The sequence below is a fragment of the Balaenoptera acutorostrata genome, chromosome 4 (genome assembly GCF_949987535.1).
Source record: "Balaenoptera acutorostrata chromosome 4, mBalAcu1.1, whole genome shotgun sequence".
Classification (NCBI taxonomy): domain Eukaryota; kingdom Metazoa; phylum Chordata; class Mammalia; order Artiodactyla; family Balaenopteridae; genus Balaenoptera; species Balaenoptera acutorostrata.
Window position 1 is genome coordinate 139,667,241 of NC_080067.1, and position 16,253 is coordinate 139,683,493.

Sequence of the window (16,253 nt, forward strand, 5' to 3'; positions counted from 1 at the left end):
GAATTTTGAAATTATTTTGGATTATCTGGGTAGGCCCTAAATGCAATCACAAATGTACTTATAAGGAGACAGCAGAGGGAGATTACACACACACACACACACACACACACACACACACACACAGAGGCAGTGTGAAGACAGAGGTAGAGACTGCAACAACGTGGCCACTAGCCAAGTGATGTCAGCAGCTACCAAAAGCTGGAAGAGGGCAGGAAGGATTCTTCCCTAGAGCCTCAGAAGGGAGCATAGCTCTGCCAATACCTTCATTTCGAACCTCTGGACCCCAGAAGTGTGAGGAAATGAATTTCTGCTGTTTTCAACTACCCAGTTTGTGGTCATTTGTTACAGCATCCACAGACAATCAGTAAAACAGCCCATAGGTGTTTCAGATAACAGCTCCAATCGCTTCGATGAATTGAAGGCAAACATCATGATTTTTAGGGACTTCCCTGGCGGTCCAGTGGTTAAGACTCTGTGCTTCCACCGCACGGGGCACGGGTTTGATCACTGGTGGGGGAACTAAGAACCCGCATGCCGCAAAAAAAACAAACAAAAACATGATTTTTAAATGTTGGGTTTTGACCAAATTATTTCTCCTACGGACAATTCCCTGTATCAGGTTGAAACATGTATTTGCCGTTTATTTAGGTCAAAAACACTTATGTACCCGGTAAATGATGGGATTTATTAATTTAGAAATGAATATCCCAATGACAAAAAATATACCATATGTTACAAGGCTATGAATTTTGACAGATTCACCATGTAAATTAGTAATAGGGCCTACTTTTCCTGGATTTCCTTATCAAAAATACTAGAAAGCATTTGGCAAATTTGGGGAATGTTTACAGCCTGATTCAGTTATCTTTAATAGCTTTTTTTCAGGTTACACAGACTAGAGCTAACCTTCATATCGGGATCGGCAGAGATCTATTATACAGGCAGGGATGACTCCTTGTTAAAGAGAAAATGGTGGTCTTGAGAGGCAACACAACAGTAGGTTACAAATAGCGTTAGCTGTTTGCTTTGAATAAGTTCATAGTAAAGGACAAGATTTTAAACTGGAAAAATAGAAATTTTGTCAGTCAAAAATATAGTAAGTTTGAGAGCAGAATCATTGTGAGAATAAAACAAAAACTTCAAAGAGTGAAAAATTGCTCACACATACCAGAGTTAAGAAAATTGCAACTGGAGCAAACAAGGAACTTGTATGTGACAAAAATAGTTTTCATTTGGAAAAAGAAACCAAGTCAAGAGAGCTAAGATGGTTTGTTTTAATGACACACAAGGATTCTTGTGGAAATCAAAGGACCAGAGCCATAACAGGGCTTGGCCTTCCTGAGATCAGGGCTGTAGGATGTTCACTCTTCAACATGGCTATTAGTCCCTAAGCAGCAGGCACCTCTGGAATTTCAACATCTAAAGGTACGTGTAAAAGGTAAGCTTTCATGGTCAAAGTGCTTTTGTAAAGTAGCTTAAAATGGTTTCTACAGGATTTGTCAAACTTTTTATCATTTACCATGTATTTTGAATTATCAAGCATGGGGTATAAGGTACATTTTCCTAAAGATCTTTCTTTTTAAAACTTATTTTATTGAAGTATAGTTGATTTACAATGTTGTGTTAATTTCTGCTGTACAGCAAAGTGATTCAGTTATACACATATATACATTCTTTTTCATATTTTTTCCATTATGGTTTATCACAGGATATTGGGTATAGTTCCCTGTGCTACATAGTAGGACCTTGTTGTTTATCCACTCTATATAAATAATGGTTTACATCTGCTAAACTCTAACTTCCAATCCACTCCATCCCCCCGAACTTGGCAACTACAAGTCTATGTTCTCCATGTCTGTGAGTCTATTTCTGTTTCATAGGTATGTTCATTTGTGTTGTATTTTAGATTCCACATATGTGATATCATATGGTATTTGTCTTTCTCTTTCTGACTTACTTCACTGCTATGAACATTGGGGTGCATGTATCTTTTTCAATTACAGTTTTGTCCAGATATATGCCCAGGAGTGGGATTGCTGGATCACATGGCAACTCTATTTTTAGTTTTTTTAGGAACCTCCATACTGTTTTCCATAATGGCTGCACCAATTTACATTCCCACCAACAGTGTAGATGGGTTCCCTTCCCTCTACACTTTCTCCAGCACTTGTTATGTGTCGATTTTTTTAAATGATGGCCATTCTGACCAGTTTGAGGTAGTACCTCATTGTAGTTTTGATTTGCATTTCTCTAATAATTAGCGATGTTAAGCATCTATTCATGTGCCCGTTGGCCATTTGTATGTCTTCTTTGGAGAAATGTCAATTTAGGCCTTCTGCCCATTTTTCAATTGGGTTGTTATTTTTGTTAAGTTGTATGAGCTGTTTATATATTTTGGAAATTAAGCCCTTGTCAGTCGCATCATTTGCAAATATTTTCTCCCAGTTTGTAGATTGTCTTTTCATTTTATGGTTTCCTTTGCTGTACAAAAACTTGTAAGTTTGATTAGGTTTCATTTGTTTATTTTTGCTTTTATTTCTATTGCCTTGGGAGATTAACCTAAGAAAACATTGGTATGATTTATGTCAGAGAATGTTTTGTCTACGTTCTCTGTTAGGAGTTTGATGGTGTCATGTCTTATATCTAAGTCTCATTTTCCTAAAGATCTTTTAAAGTAAGAGCCCGTGAACTGGTGGACCACAGTATACATTCTGAGAAACCCTGTGCTAGGCATTCTCATTGTACAGGATGATTCTAACCTCTGAGCCTCTGCTAGAGTTAGCACTGACAGGGCTGGGAGGAAGCCAGTACAAATTACCGGGGCCCGGAGGTCCAGAAGCAGACCATGGGCCAGTCAACACTGCCTATCAATACCAATTCCATATAACAATTTTTAGCCTGTCCGCCTTTGCTGGGCAATCTGTAGTCTCTCAGCAGCTGTGAACCTACACCCATAGATAGTTTAATTGTTCTCATTTTCATTTACTTGACACCACAGACCAAAGTGTTCTTTGCCATAATCAGGGAATGGCAACACTCCCTTTACTATATGGATATTACAATGTTAGAAATTAGAAGAGTTATTGTGACCGTAAAGAACCACTACAATGTAGCAACTGACGTTTTCATATTGTATTTTGCAGCTCTAAAACATCTGACCATTTTTAGGAGGATTTCATGATTTCAAGGGAAATTAGCATTTAAAACAGAATTAGGCATTCGTCCACACTCATTGAACTATACATGTTTACAGAGGGTAAACTTTACAGTTTATAACTCATACCTCAATAAACCTGTCTTTAAAACAATTAGGGAACTCTACATTTTAGTACATTCTCATGAGGAAGGTACTTGCTTGAAGACTTGGGAGATTCTTGGCCAGTTCTGGGTGATGAGGTTATCACTGCAGACAACCATGGTTCACATGAAATGAAGCCCTCTGGGAGATGATGTGAAACCTGTTTTCCTATGAGGTTAGGAAGCTGGTGTGGTAGACGTGAAATCGTGCCTTAGATTTTCTACGAGAATCTGGTTGTACAGGCCATGCTCCCCAAGAACTGCTCTCCACCAATTACTGAGCATGATGGAATACAAAGGCAGGCCAGCTCCTGGAGACATGAAACTCCTCAGAATTGTAACTTTGTATTAAGGACTCTGTCAGCCTTGCTGAAACTTTCTTAGAACTGCACTGATGTCTGACACCTTCTTTAATTCCTTCCCTGCCTCACGACCTCTCAGCACTAAGGCTCTCCCAGCCTCCTCCCACTCCCTCTTGGCCCCTCATTGTCATTCCCTGCCCCAAATCTCTTGTATCAATATATGTAATGCCATCTCAGAGACTGCTCCCCAGATGACCTGAACTAACGCACTGGGGGATTTATTGTTCCCCCTCCTTACTTTGGCTGAGGGTTGCTCCCAGGGACATTAGGCAGTGGACACTCCAGCCTGTAGCACAGGCCAAGAGAAAGCCCTCGGGCAGCGCTGCAGGTCTATGCAGGACACCATGGCATCAGTAAGGATATGGGCCACCATCCTCACCTGGTAGAACAGCAGTTAACAGTTCCTTATGCCTATGGTTTATGTTGTCTCAATAAAATAACTTTCCTTTTCAAAAACCTTCCTCATCTATTTTGGAAGACTGCGCCAAAAGAAAAAACTGCAAAGACAAAACCTCAGCTTTATTAAAATGTCACCCTCTGAATTTCTCTTTTGACAATTTCCTTCCTAAGAAAGAATGTCCTTTAGCTATTTCAGGAATAAAAAACTTCGGGTTGTGAAACGAAAACCACTTGTTTTATGCACAGTTCTATGCTAAATTCACCTGACATCAAGGTCCTAGTGTGGTGTTCAAACTCATTCCTGAAAGTAAAACAGCCTGATGGATTTCACATGATGAAAAATCTGAGTTTACTTCAAGAGTCCTTAAAAGCAGATACAGGAAAAGTAATCGGTTCAATGCGTTTGGAAACACAAATTTAAGGCACAAATGATGTGCACGTCATATATATATGCGAGTTTATATGTTTTAGTCCAGTTAAGTTGAGAATAAGTGTTCTATTTTAATTCTATTTAGTAGGCCACTGAGTTGTAACAAAAAATTCATCCAGAATGAATCTGTAGGGATAAGCAATGATCCTACAATAAAGATAAAATTGACAGAGCAATTAGAGTGCATGACACTGTTCTAAATATTATTTGACTTGACCAAGGGTACACATGCTAATAGTCTCACTATATTAGTCATTTGAAATGCTCCAACTAAAATTAGTCGCCAGCCAAATACAACAAAGGTTCTATTTAAAAATTAATTTAATGCTTGGCTAAAGCTTAATTACATATATAATTATCAAACAATAGTCCTTAATTTCCAAAAAGTTCCTCTTTTGAAAGTCACAGAATCAGAAAGCATAAACTTTAAAACAAGTTCTCTGAATATTTACAACATGGTATAAACATTACAGAAGACCATGGATATTAAACTGCTTGGGTGTAGCTAATCAGCAAGGCGTGTTCTTTATTGCATATCATAACTCACATATGTGAGATTTAAAATATAATGCTAGATTACTAAAATTCAAATGCATGTATTTTTTTAAGCTGGTCAGGGAGTAAAATCATGAATGAGACAGGACAGTCAGCCCCAAACCATGCATTAGGTTGTGGGTCTATTATTTCCAAAAATGAAACTTCTACATTCTTTTCAAAAACCTACGTTGCATATATTTATTTAGAGCTCACATTAAACGTACAGTTGACTGTAATGCTAATTCAAGGAAGAAAAGTTCACCATTCACCAATGACTGAGTCCACACTCAACTCTCAATTTTAAGGCAGCACAGCTACAGTGATAGCAACTGCTAACCAAAAGGTGACAAATACTTAGTCACTTGCCAGCCCTTTTGTTGCAACAGTGTAGTAATTTCCCTAAGACAATTTGCTATTGAATAATTTTCTGCTGTTAAAAGGCTTACTCTGTAGAAAAACACCACAAATTTCCAGTGTGAAAGTAACTCCATGGTGGTATAAATATATATATATATATGCATAATTATACACTATACACTGCACACATTGTTTACAGAGAACAATTAGCTGAGAGGGTTAATTTAAATGACCATATAAAATACTTCTGTAAACAAAGTATGACAGGCAGTAAGGAAACCATTCACAGACTTCCTAGAAATGATCTGAATTCCTTTCATTCCAAAGAAATCGCATTTAAGGACACAGTATTGAATATTAATAATGTTCTTTGTATTAAAACAAGAGTCAATATTTTACAGTTTAAGAAACTTTACATATATACAAAATTTTTACATTGGGAATGGTATTAGAACAAATAGGCTTCTTTTCAATCTCATAGATCTATTTTCCTTCGATCAAAGACTTAAATTCTTTCACATTGTGGTCACTTGCAATAGATATAGCGTGATCCAGAGCTCGAACACTTGCAAGGAGTTTTACTATCTGTTTTATGTTTTCCCTAAAAGAGAAAAAAGGAAACACAGATCAGCAGGTTACAGCATGTGGAAAAAAAACTGTCCATATTAAAAAAAAAAACCTGCCCATGTTTAAATGCCCAGAAACAGAGGACCCATTTTCAAAAATAAAAACACCCCAAAATCTCATTCAGATCCATGATTTTCATTAATATCGAGAAAGGAGAGAAAGCACTCTATTGCCTAACTTAACTACTTCAGAGCCCTGCCTCCCATTCCTTCCCAAACCAGAGTCCTAGCTCTCCTAGAATACACCTGGAACACAAATTATATTCGTGGGTATTCATGACCAATCCATCAAGATCCAGAGTAATTTCCACTCCTCCAAAATTCACTAATAAAGTGTAACCTGGCTTCTTTTATCACCCAGCTAGAAGTCATTCTCAGTAATCCTCAAATTTTAGCATACATCAGGATTACCCAGAAGTGTTCTAAAACACAGATCACCAGGCCCCACCTTCAGAATTCTGTTCAGTAGGTCTGGAGCGGGGCCTGAGAATCTGCATTTCTAACACAGCTCCCAGGTGATGCTGCCAGGAACTACTTTTAACATTTACAATAGTTTGAACCACTTGTGAGAAACAACACACAATGTGACATTATTAGCTGTCCCTTCTCTACAAAATTGTAGTGGGGCTTCCCTGGTGGCGCAGTGGTTGAGAATCTGCCTGCCAATGCAGGGGACACGGGTTCGAGCCCTGGTCTGGGAAGATCCCACATGCCACGGAGCAACTGGGCCCGTGAGCCACAATTGCTGAGCCTGCGCGTCTGGAGCCTGTGCTCCACAACAAGAGAGGCCGCAATGGTGAGAGGCCCGCGCACCGCGATGAAGAGTGGTCCCCACTTGCCACAACTAGAGAAAGCCCTCGCACAGAAACGAAGACTCAACACAGTCATAAATAAATAAATAAATAAATAAATAAATAAATAAATAAAAGAACGTGAATTTCTTTAAAAAAAAAAAATTGTAGTAAGCACCTTTTAGGGAAGGATTATAATTTTTAAGATTTTGTGACTCACGTGGAACCTACTTTATGTGCACTGCACACAGCAGGTGCTTAAACAGCTGCTGAAATTCTTTTCCATAGAAAAGTAAATACTGTTTGTTGATATTTACTCCCAAACAAAAACACTGTTACATATATAAATCAAAATTTAAAAAAGAGTGAAGTGAATAGGATTTATCTAGTAAAAAACAACACATTGAGAAGAAATATTAGTGCCAATAAATAACAACCAACACCAAAATGACATGTTAAGGATGAAATAAAAATATAAACCAGGGAATTCCCTGGTGGTCCAGAGGTTAGCACTCTGAGCTCTCACTGCCAAGGGCCTGGGTTCGATCACTGGTCGGGGAACTAAAACCCCACAAGCCACACAGTGTGGCCAAAAAAACCCCCCAAAATCACCTGGCAAAGATTTTTTTTAACCACTGAAGTATTTACTATCTACTTTGCTTTTAATTTTATTATAAAAGATAGCAAAAAAAAACAAAAACAAAAACAAAAAAACAAAAAAAAAAAAACAAAAAAAAAAGGGCTTCCCTGGTGGCGCAGTGGTTGAGAATCTGCCTGCTAATGCAGGGGACACGGGTTCGAGCCCTGGTCTGGGAAGATCCCACATGCCACGGAGCAGCTGGGCCCGTGAGCCACAATTGCTGAGCCTGCGCGTCTGGAGCCTGTGCCCCGCGACGGGAGGGGCCGCGATAGAGAAAGGCCCGCGCACCGCGATGAAGAGCGGTCCCCGCACCGCGATGAAGAGTGGCCCCCGCTTGCCGCAACTGGAGAAAGCCCTCGCACGAACCGAAGACCCAACACAGCCAAAAATAAATAAATAAATAAATATAGCTATTTAAAAAAAAAAAAAAAAAAAAAAAAAAAGATAGCAAATTTTCTCTCACGAAAATAAGGTTCTTTTTCCTGGAAGGGGAACAGGGGAAAAGAAAAAGATTTTGTTATGGGGTATGACTAATGGTGTGATCAAAATGAAAATGAAACTCTGACATTAGGAAGAATATATGAAATGAAACTTTAAAAAATAAAATTCGTTTTTGGGAATTCCCTGGTGGTCCAGTGGTTAGGACTCGGCACTTTCACTGCGGTGGGCCTGGGTTCAATCCTTGGTCTGGGAACTAAGATCCCACAAGCCATGCAGCGTGCCCAAAAAAACAAATAACAAAAAACAAAACAAAAATAAAAATTCTTCCAAATGGTACTAGTTGTTATTATTACTATTACTTACTTTTTATGCTAGAGATCTACCCCCAAATTCCATGAACACCCAAGACAATGTACTGAAAAAGGGGTAATGGTTTGTTTGTTCATTCCTTCCTTGAAACCTTGATAAAAAATATGTGTAAGCTGCTCCCCATAAATCATGAGTGATGACTTAGTCCATGAGACGGATACAGAAAAACTCAACACAGAGCACAAACATCTCAAAACTGAGATATAACCTTCAATATACTTTGGGTTTCAGTGGCTATCTTTTCTAGGGTTTGTATCTGTAAAATGAACCTCCAAAGACCAAGATCCATGACATTCTAAGAGCCTGAGATTTCCCCAATTATTCAAGGGAGGAGACAGAAAAAGCAATGATTCACTTACCGAAATCTTCCCTTAATATCTTCATAAATAACATATTGAAAAAAGATTAGGTAAAAGTTGCAAAAATGAAAAAAATAATGTGTATTTTTGGTAGATTTATCAATACTAAGTCAATGTTTACAATTTAAAGTAAAATATAGGGCTTCCCCGGTGGCACAGTGATTAAGAGTCTGCCTGCCAACGCAGGGGACATGGGTTCAAGCCCTGGACCGGGAAGATCCCACATGCCGCGGAGCAACTAAGCCTCTGCGTGCACCGCAACTACTGAGCCTGCGCTCTACAGCCTGCGAGCCACAACTACTGAAGCCCATGTGCCTTGAGCCTGTGCTCTGCAACAAGGGAAGCCACCACAATGAGAAGCCTGCGCACCGCAACGAAGAGTAGCTGCCGCTCTCTGCAACTACAGAAAGGCTGCACGCAGCAACAAAGACCCAGAGCAGCCAAAAATAAATAAATAAATAAATTTAAAAAAAAAGAAAGAAAAGAATCAAAATAAAATAAAAATTAAAGTAAAATATAAACATGTCTCTACTGAAAACATTTTAATAATACTAAACCTAACAACTAAAGACTCTAGATCACTGTTTCATTCAATAATTACAAATAATTACCTTGCATTTCTTTTTTCCACGTCAGAGCACCCGATACTGTTTCTGTAAATTGTATCTGCTAAGTGTACAAGGTATCGACAGAAGTTTTCTAACTGAGAAATAGTTCTTTCTCCTTTCAGATTCATGAACCACTGCTTGGGGAAACAACTGATTACCTATGAAGAAGAAGGATGTAAACAGTTAAAACAAAAATAAATTAAAGCATCTAAAAGCTGAGTCTAGATAATCCATATCATGTATTTAACTAGAAGACTTGCTATTGAGCAACATATAACTAATTACTTAGAAGGGATATTCTTTTAAACCTGATTTTCTACATAAACTATACAAATACACCTAGATATACCCTAATTTTAAACTTCAATATATAGACACTCAAAGCAAAAGATAAATAATTTCTCCAATATTTAAGTAAATTAGGGACACAAAATTGATAACCAATTGCTTCATTTTCCAGTCTTCCAGAAAGCCCTAAATGAACTCAACTGTCCTTTGATCAGCAGCTTTTGATGTAAAAACATGTATAGCATAAGTACCAAACTGCAGCCTCTCCCCATGCTGAACAGTTCAGTAAGTAGGCATCTTTGCTGGCAGTAGGAGCCGTGCTGGCCCAGAATGGAGTGAAGAGAGCATCACATCGGAGGGGCAGCCTAGGGCAAGAGCCCGAGCAGGACATGAACAGGGCATGGTGGCAACCTGGCATGGGGTACCAAAACCCGAGCAAGGGGAGGCTGTTTCCCACCCGGGAGAAAGCAGCCAGTGGGTAGAGATAGCTCCCCACCAAAGAACCCAGGGATGCTTGAAGAAACAACTGATGCCACAGCTGGGCCAAGCAGGTACAAGATAAGCCTGGAACATCGTGTGCCAGAAAGCAAGAAAGTGCTCCCCCCAAATTAGAGGACATGCCACAAGGTCGCAGAGGTCAACTTGAAGGGACTCACACTAATGAAGTCTAGGACAATTCCTGACAAAGATGCAAAATCTGAATCTATTCATGAGAGAATACCAGACATACCCAAATTGAGGGACATTCTACAAAATAACTGGCTTATCATCTTCAGAAGTGTCAAGGTATGAAGGTCAAGGAATGAAGCACTCTTCCAGATTAAAGAAGGCTAAAGAGACATGACAATTAAATGCAAAGGATGATCTGGGAATTTCTTTTGTCAGCTCCTTTGGATATTACTGAGATAGCTGATAAAACGTGGAAAGGGGCCTAAGGATTAGGTGACAGTAATATATAAACGTTAATTTCCTGATGTTGATGGTCATATTGTAATCATGTACAAGAAAATCCATGTTTATAGGAAACAGACACAAAACTATTTGAGGGTGAGGGAGTATCATGTCAGAGAATTACTCTGATGTGGTTAGGCTGAAAAACTGTACTGTACTTGCACATTTTCTTTAATCATATGACTGTTTAAAAAATTATCAAAACTGTGTAACTCACGTATATGAAGTAAAAAAAATTAACTAAAATTATTTCTTAAATGAGAAAAGAGACCATTTCGTTAGTAACACTTAAAATAGCATTCATTCAATTGTTAAAAAATTATCCCCAAATTAAAACTTTTATTAATACCTATAAAAATATTGATATAGATAGACTGATAGAAGGACAAATATACACATATGTAACAGTACAACTTTTTATGTAAAAAATGCTAAGGGGAGATTGTCAACATTACACCAACTTCGATAATCAAAGGGGTTTTCATGAAATTCTCAAATCTCTTCAAACAAAGAAAACTTAATCCATCTTAACTCGTATGCTTTAAAAACTACAATATGTGTCATTTAACTCACATTTTGGGCTTTTTTGATGCTGTCATCGCCATATTCTGAATTCTGAAAAGCCATGAGAATGTATCTATTTAATAAACCGTCTATTGATAATTCCTGAAGAGTTTTGTTTGAGAAAATGCCATACCATTGAAGAAAATTCCCTAAGAGCTAGAAAGAAGAAAAAAATTATTTTTTCCCCAGTTTTATTGAGATATAACTGACATGTAACATTGCGTAAGTTTAAGGCATACAACACAATGATTTAAATATATATTGTGAAATAATCACCATAACTTAACATCCTTCCCCTCACAGTTACAAATCTTTTTTCTATTCTCTTAGCAACTTTCAAATATACAATACACTATTGTTAATTACAGTCATCATGTTGTACATTACACCCCCAGAACTTATCTTATCTTACAACTGGAAGTTTGTACCTTTTGATCCCCTTTATCCAATCTCCCCACAACTCCCCACCTGTGGCAACCACAAATCTGATTTCTGTTACTAAAAGTTTGGTTTTTTGAGAAGGAAAAAAAATTGAGAGGCAATGTAAAGCAATTAAATTAAGTACAAAGTAAATTACTTACACAATAAAACACCTTATGAAATACCCTGGACCATGTCTTGCCAAAGCACTAATAAGCAGTTTTGAAGGGTCTGAATATTACTGATAATGACTGAGGTTAACTAAAACTTAAATAGCCACATGGAGCTAGTGGTTACTATAGTGTCCAATGCAGATACAGAACATTTTCCATCATAACAGGAAGTTCTGGTGGGCAAATGATGATTCTTAGATAAATGTCCTCCCTTGAAAATCATGCCTAAACCAGTCCTATGACCCTGCAAAAAGATGGAAATTCTCTTTTTGACTACCACATTGCATGTTCACCAGACTTCATGAACCTGGACATTGGAACTACTTAAGCTCAATACATATAAAATGGAAGCCCTCGCCCATTCCACCATAAAATTCTAAGTTCCCAGTATTTCTCATCTTAGGAAATGGCAACACTATCCAACAAGTCAATCAAGCCAGAGCCTACATGAGCCTTATCATTCTTGACCTCTCCCTCAAGTTGTCGAACCCCACCTCTTCCCATTCTGTACCCTTCTCTCAGTCCTTGCTGCCATGCCCCTGATCGAAGCTGCCGTCATCTCTTTGCGGACCCTGCAGTTATTCAACTGACTACGAGCAACAGCTCTGGTATAGTTTTTCTCAAGCAGGGCTCTGTGAGAAAACTAAAACCTACAGAAAATGATTTGAGTGACTCCTTACATAATTTTCCCAAGGATGGTACAAGCTAGTACCATTCTAGTTGCATACGCAATGGAGGCCTTAGGGCATCAGGTATTAATTCTTCTACAGAAACCCAGTTGAGAAGAGCTGCTCAGGAGTTTGAGTGGCTGAGTTAGACTCCCATCTCTACCACTTAACAAAGGGATGAGCCTGGGCAGGTTATTCTGTGCCTCCCTGTCCCACCAGCAGAGTCAAGCTCCTAGGGCTGCTGTGAGGATTCAATGAGATAATCTATGTAAGAGGGTGTGCTACAGTGCTTGGCACACAGTAAATATGTAATAAGTACTAATTTCCGTTTTCATTGTTACTATCTTCACCTACTTCATTTCACTATCCCCACACAGAAGCCAGAATATGTTAAAAAGGGCAATATTTTCATGTCACTTCCCTACTAAAAACCCTTCCACAACCCATATAAGAGCCAATGATTCTCAGCAAAGGTACAAAAGCAATTTAATTTTAAAAAGGATAGTCTTTTCAACAAACTGTGCTGGGACAAAGGAACTTCAAGGCCTCATGCCCTATATAAAAATTAACTCAAAATGGATCACAGACTTAAATGTAAAACCTAAAACTATGACATGTCTAGGAGAAAGGATAGGAAAAAAACTCTGTGGCCTTGTATTAGGCAAAGATTTCTTAGATGCGACACCTAAAGCACAACTCATAACTGGAAAAAATAATAAGTTGGACTTCTTCAAAATGAAGAACTTCTGCACTCTGAAAGACTGTTAAGACACAGACTAGGGGGGGAAAACTCTTTGCAGATCACGTATCTGATAAAGTACTTGTATCAAGAATACAAAACTCAAAGCTCAATAATAAGAAAACCCAATTTTTAAAAATGGGCAAAAGATTTGAACAGATACTTCATCGAAGAACATATACAAATGGCAAGTAAGCACATGAAAACATGCTTGGGCTTCCCCGGTGGCGCAGTGGTTAAGAATCCGCCTGTCAGTGCAGGGGACATGTGTTCAAGCCCTGGGCCGGGAAGATCTCACATGCCGCGGAGCAACTAAGCCCGTGCGCCACAACTACTGAAGCCCGCGCGCCTAGAGCCCATGCTCCGCAACAAGAGAAGCCACTGCAATGAGAAGCCCGCGTACCGCAACGAAGAGTAGCCCCCGCTAGCCGCAAGCAGCAACGAAGACCCAACGCAGCCAAAAATAAATAAATAAAATAAATAAATTTATTAAAAAAAAAGAGGGGAAAAAAAAGAAAACATGCTCAACATCATCAGCTGTTACGAAAATGCAAATTAAAACGATAACAAGACACAACTATACACCTAGGAGAATGACTTAAAAAAAATAAAAACCCTGAAGATACCAAGTGTGGTGAGTGGTGAGAAAGAATAACTAGAATGCTAATATATTGTTGGTTTAGAAAACAGCTTTGCCTAGGTATTTACCCAAGTGATGAAAACTTATATACCCAGAAAGACCTGTGTGCAAACAGGTTTATTCATAATTACTCCAAACTGGAAACAATCCAGTGTCCCTCAATTGGGGAATGGATAAAAAACCAAACAAAAACACCTGTGGTATATCCACCATACGATGGAATACTACTTGGCAATAAAAAGGAGTGAACACAAGACAACACTGATAAATCACGAATGCATTCTGTTAAGTGAATGAAGCCAGACTCAAAAGGCTAGTTAGTATATAATTCCATTCCTAAGACATTCTTACAAAGAAAACTACAGGACGATAAAAAGGGGTGGTCAGGCTGTAGGGGTGGGCTTGACTACAAATGGGCATGGGGAATTTGGGGGAGATGATGGAAGCGCTATACATCTTGATTTAGGGAGTGATTACATGTCTGCGTGTAAATGAGAGCTCCCATATCATCTGAACTGCTCATCTCTTCCCTAACTCTAGCCATCCTGGCCTTTTCTCCATTCTAGTGTACCCTGCTCTCCCTTACCTCAGGGCCAACTAATAACGTAAATATCACTTCCTCAGGGTGGAAGGGAATCTTCTGTGACTCATCCATCAAGGTATCTGTGCCCCTTGTCATATGCTCCCATACAACTTTGAATTTTTTTCAAAATTCATCACACCTGAGATTACTTATTTGCTACTGTCAATTGAGTTTGGTTATAAACACCATGAAGGGTCTACTTCTACCTTAATTCAGTGCTATATTTCCGCAACTTAGAAGAGTGTCTGGTACTCTATTTGCTGTGGCTTAGTAAGGCATTTTGTTGGCTAGTTTGGACCTTACTGGAACTCAGAATACATTTTCACCTCTGCAAACATCAAACCTGAATAAACTTTTGGAATAAAATTAGTTTGTATGAAGTCAAACAAAATCTGAAGTCTTTTAGACAGCCTAGACACATACCTTAACTGAAGACCAAAACTGTCGTTGAAAAAACAAGTAAGGCCCAGAATTTTTATTTTCCAAGACACTAAGAAAAAAAGAGAAACACATCATGATCAAAGTTGTGTGTTAAATGCCATCTGATTCCTAGAAGATTTCTGTAAGTAAAAGAGGTGAACGTAAGAAGTTAACTAATTTTTCAAATTTTCAAACAACTGTATTCCAGAGGATAATTTTAAAAGGTAATGGCAATTTATTGTGAGATACTAAGGGAGGACTATTTGCGTTATGCTGCTTAAGGGAGCAATTTCCCCACTGAGCCACTCTCTTCGGGCTACAGGTTTACACTATGTAGGTAAAGCTTGTATTTCAAGCTATGCTTAGTTTTCCGGAGTTTAAGAAGTCTTCTCTGAAAGATAATGGAGAATATTACCATCTTTAATGTTCTCAGGAGTTACTTACTTTTTGGGATACAAGGGCATGAATACATCATCATCTAAAGTTCTCCTCATTCTCAATAGAAGCGCTTTTAGGTAAACCTAAAGAGTTAAAAATAGATCATGCATTTTAATAAGGGCTATGATAAAAGTTAAATTTTAGTAAATAAAAATAAGCAATATTCCAAATCATATAGAGTATTCAATTTTGAGTGAACAGCATCTCAAATTTTTTAACTTTCCCCACTGAAGGTCCTAAGGTCTTTAATATTTACTACTTACTCTTCGTTCACCCCTCATCAATTACCAAGCAATAAAGCCATTTAGAAATCTTCCAACCTCTTAATCTACTATATAAAGATTTAAGATCAGACCTATAATCTGGTTCCTCTCAAAATGAGGTCAGTGAAAATAAAACAATGATAAGGAGTACTTTCTCATACCTAAATAGCTCATAAGAATGTTCACAGTGCGGGCAGTGGCAATCTGAAGTTTTGAAACTTTATAAAACAATACCTAGTTATTTTACATGCTATTTAAATGTTTCAGCATTTAAATTATCAATTGTTATCCATTCCAGTAGTTTTTCTTTTCCCGAAAAAAATACAGTTCTTCAAGGGATGTCTGATTAGTCCGATTGAGAATGGGGGTGGGTGGTGAGGAGGGTGAAAACAGTACAAATGAGAGGCTATCTAGACTAATTACATCATCCTTCCCAATCGATATTTTGAAACTAAAAACTACTATCTCATATTTTATATATTTCAGGCTATAAAGGACAGATGCCTCAAGTGGGAGAATCAGATTTTCTCGTTGGCTCAGAATATAACCACTCATTCTCTCAACTCTTGCTCATTTTCAAAGGGAAAGGAGAAGATAAAATAATACATTTTAAAAAATTTAAAAAACCTTTCATAGATAATAATTAAATTACCTGTGTATTTTTGTTTTCTGCATTCACTACTGAAGGATAACCATTTACTAATTTTAGGGTAACTCCAACCATTCTTGAAGTCTGTGTTGTAGAAAAGGGGTCCCACATATTTTCAGCTATCACTATTAAGAAAATAAAAAGTAGAATGTACTGAGATACAGAAGTAAATTGCTGCTGACTTAAATCTGATGTCAAGCAGTCCCCAACTTAGAAATGCCAATCATGATTTTTTTCTTCC

At 38.0% G+C, this 16,253-nt stretch overlaps 1 protein-coding gene across 3 annotated transcripts in view; it reads right to left on the minus strand.

Annotated features, from left to right (window-relative positions):
- Positions 1-4,791: 4,791 nt before the first annotated feature.
- The window catches only part of PAXBP1 (PAX3 and PAX7 binding protein 1), a 34,972-nt gene continuing 23,510 nt past the window's right edge, over positions 4,792-16,253 (minus strand). For 2 of the 3 annotated variants that reach the window (XM_057545328.1, XM_057545331.1), the window contains exons 13-18: positions 16,016-16,137; positions 15,107-15,183; positions 14,666-14,732; positions 11,029-11,175; positions 9,220-9,374; positions 4,792-5,983 (exon numbers count right to left, since the gene is read on the minus strand). In XM_057545328.1, the coding sequence (XP_057401311.1) occupies positions 5,866-5,983; positions 9,220-9,374; positions 11,029-11,175; positions 14,666-14,732; positions 15,107-15,183; positions 16,016-16,137 (686 nt within the window). In that variant the 3' untranslated portion in view covers positions 4,792-5,865. The remainder of the gene's footprint in view (positions 5,984-9,219; positions 9,375-11,028; positions 11,176-14,665; positions 14,733-15,106; positions 15,184-16,015; positions 16,138-16,253) is intronic. The other variant, XM_057545330.1, reaches the window with a different exon arrangement.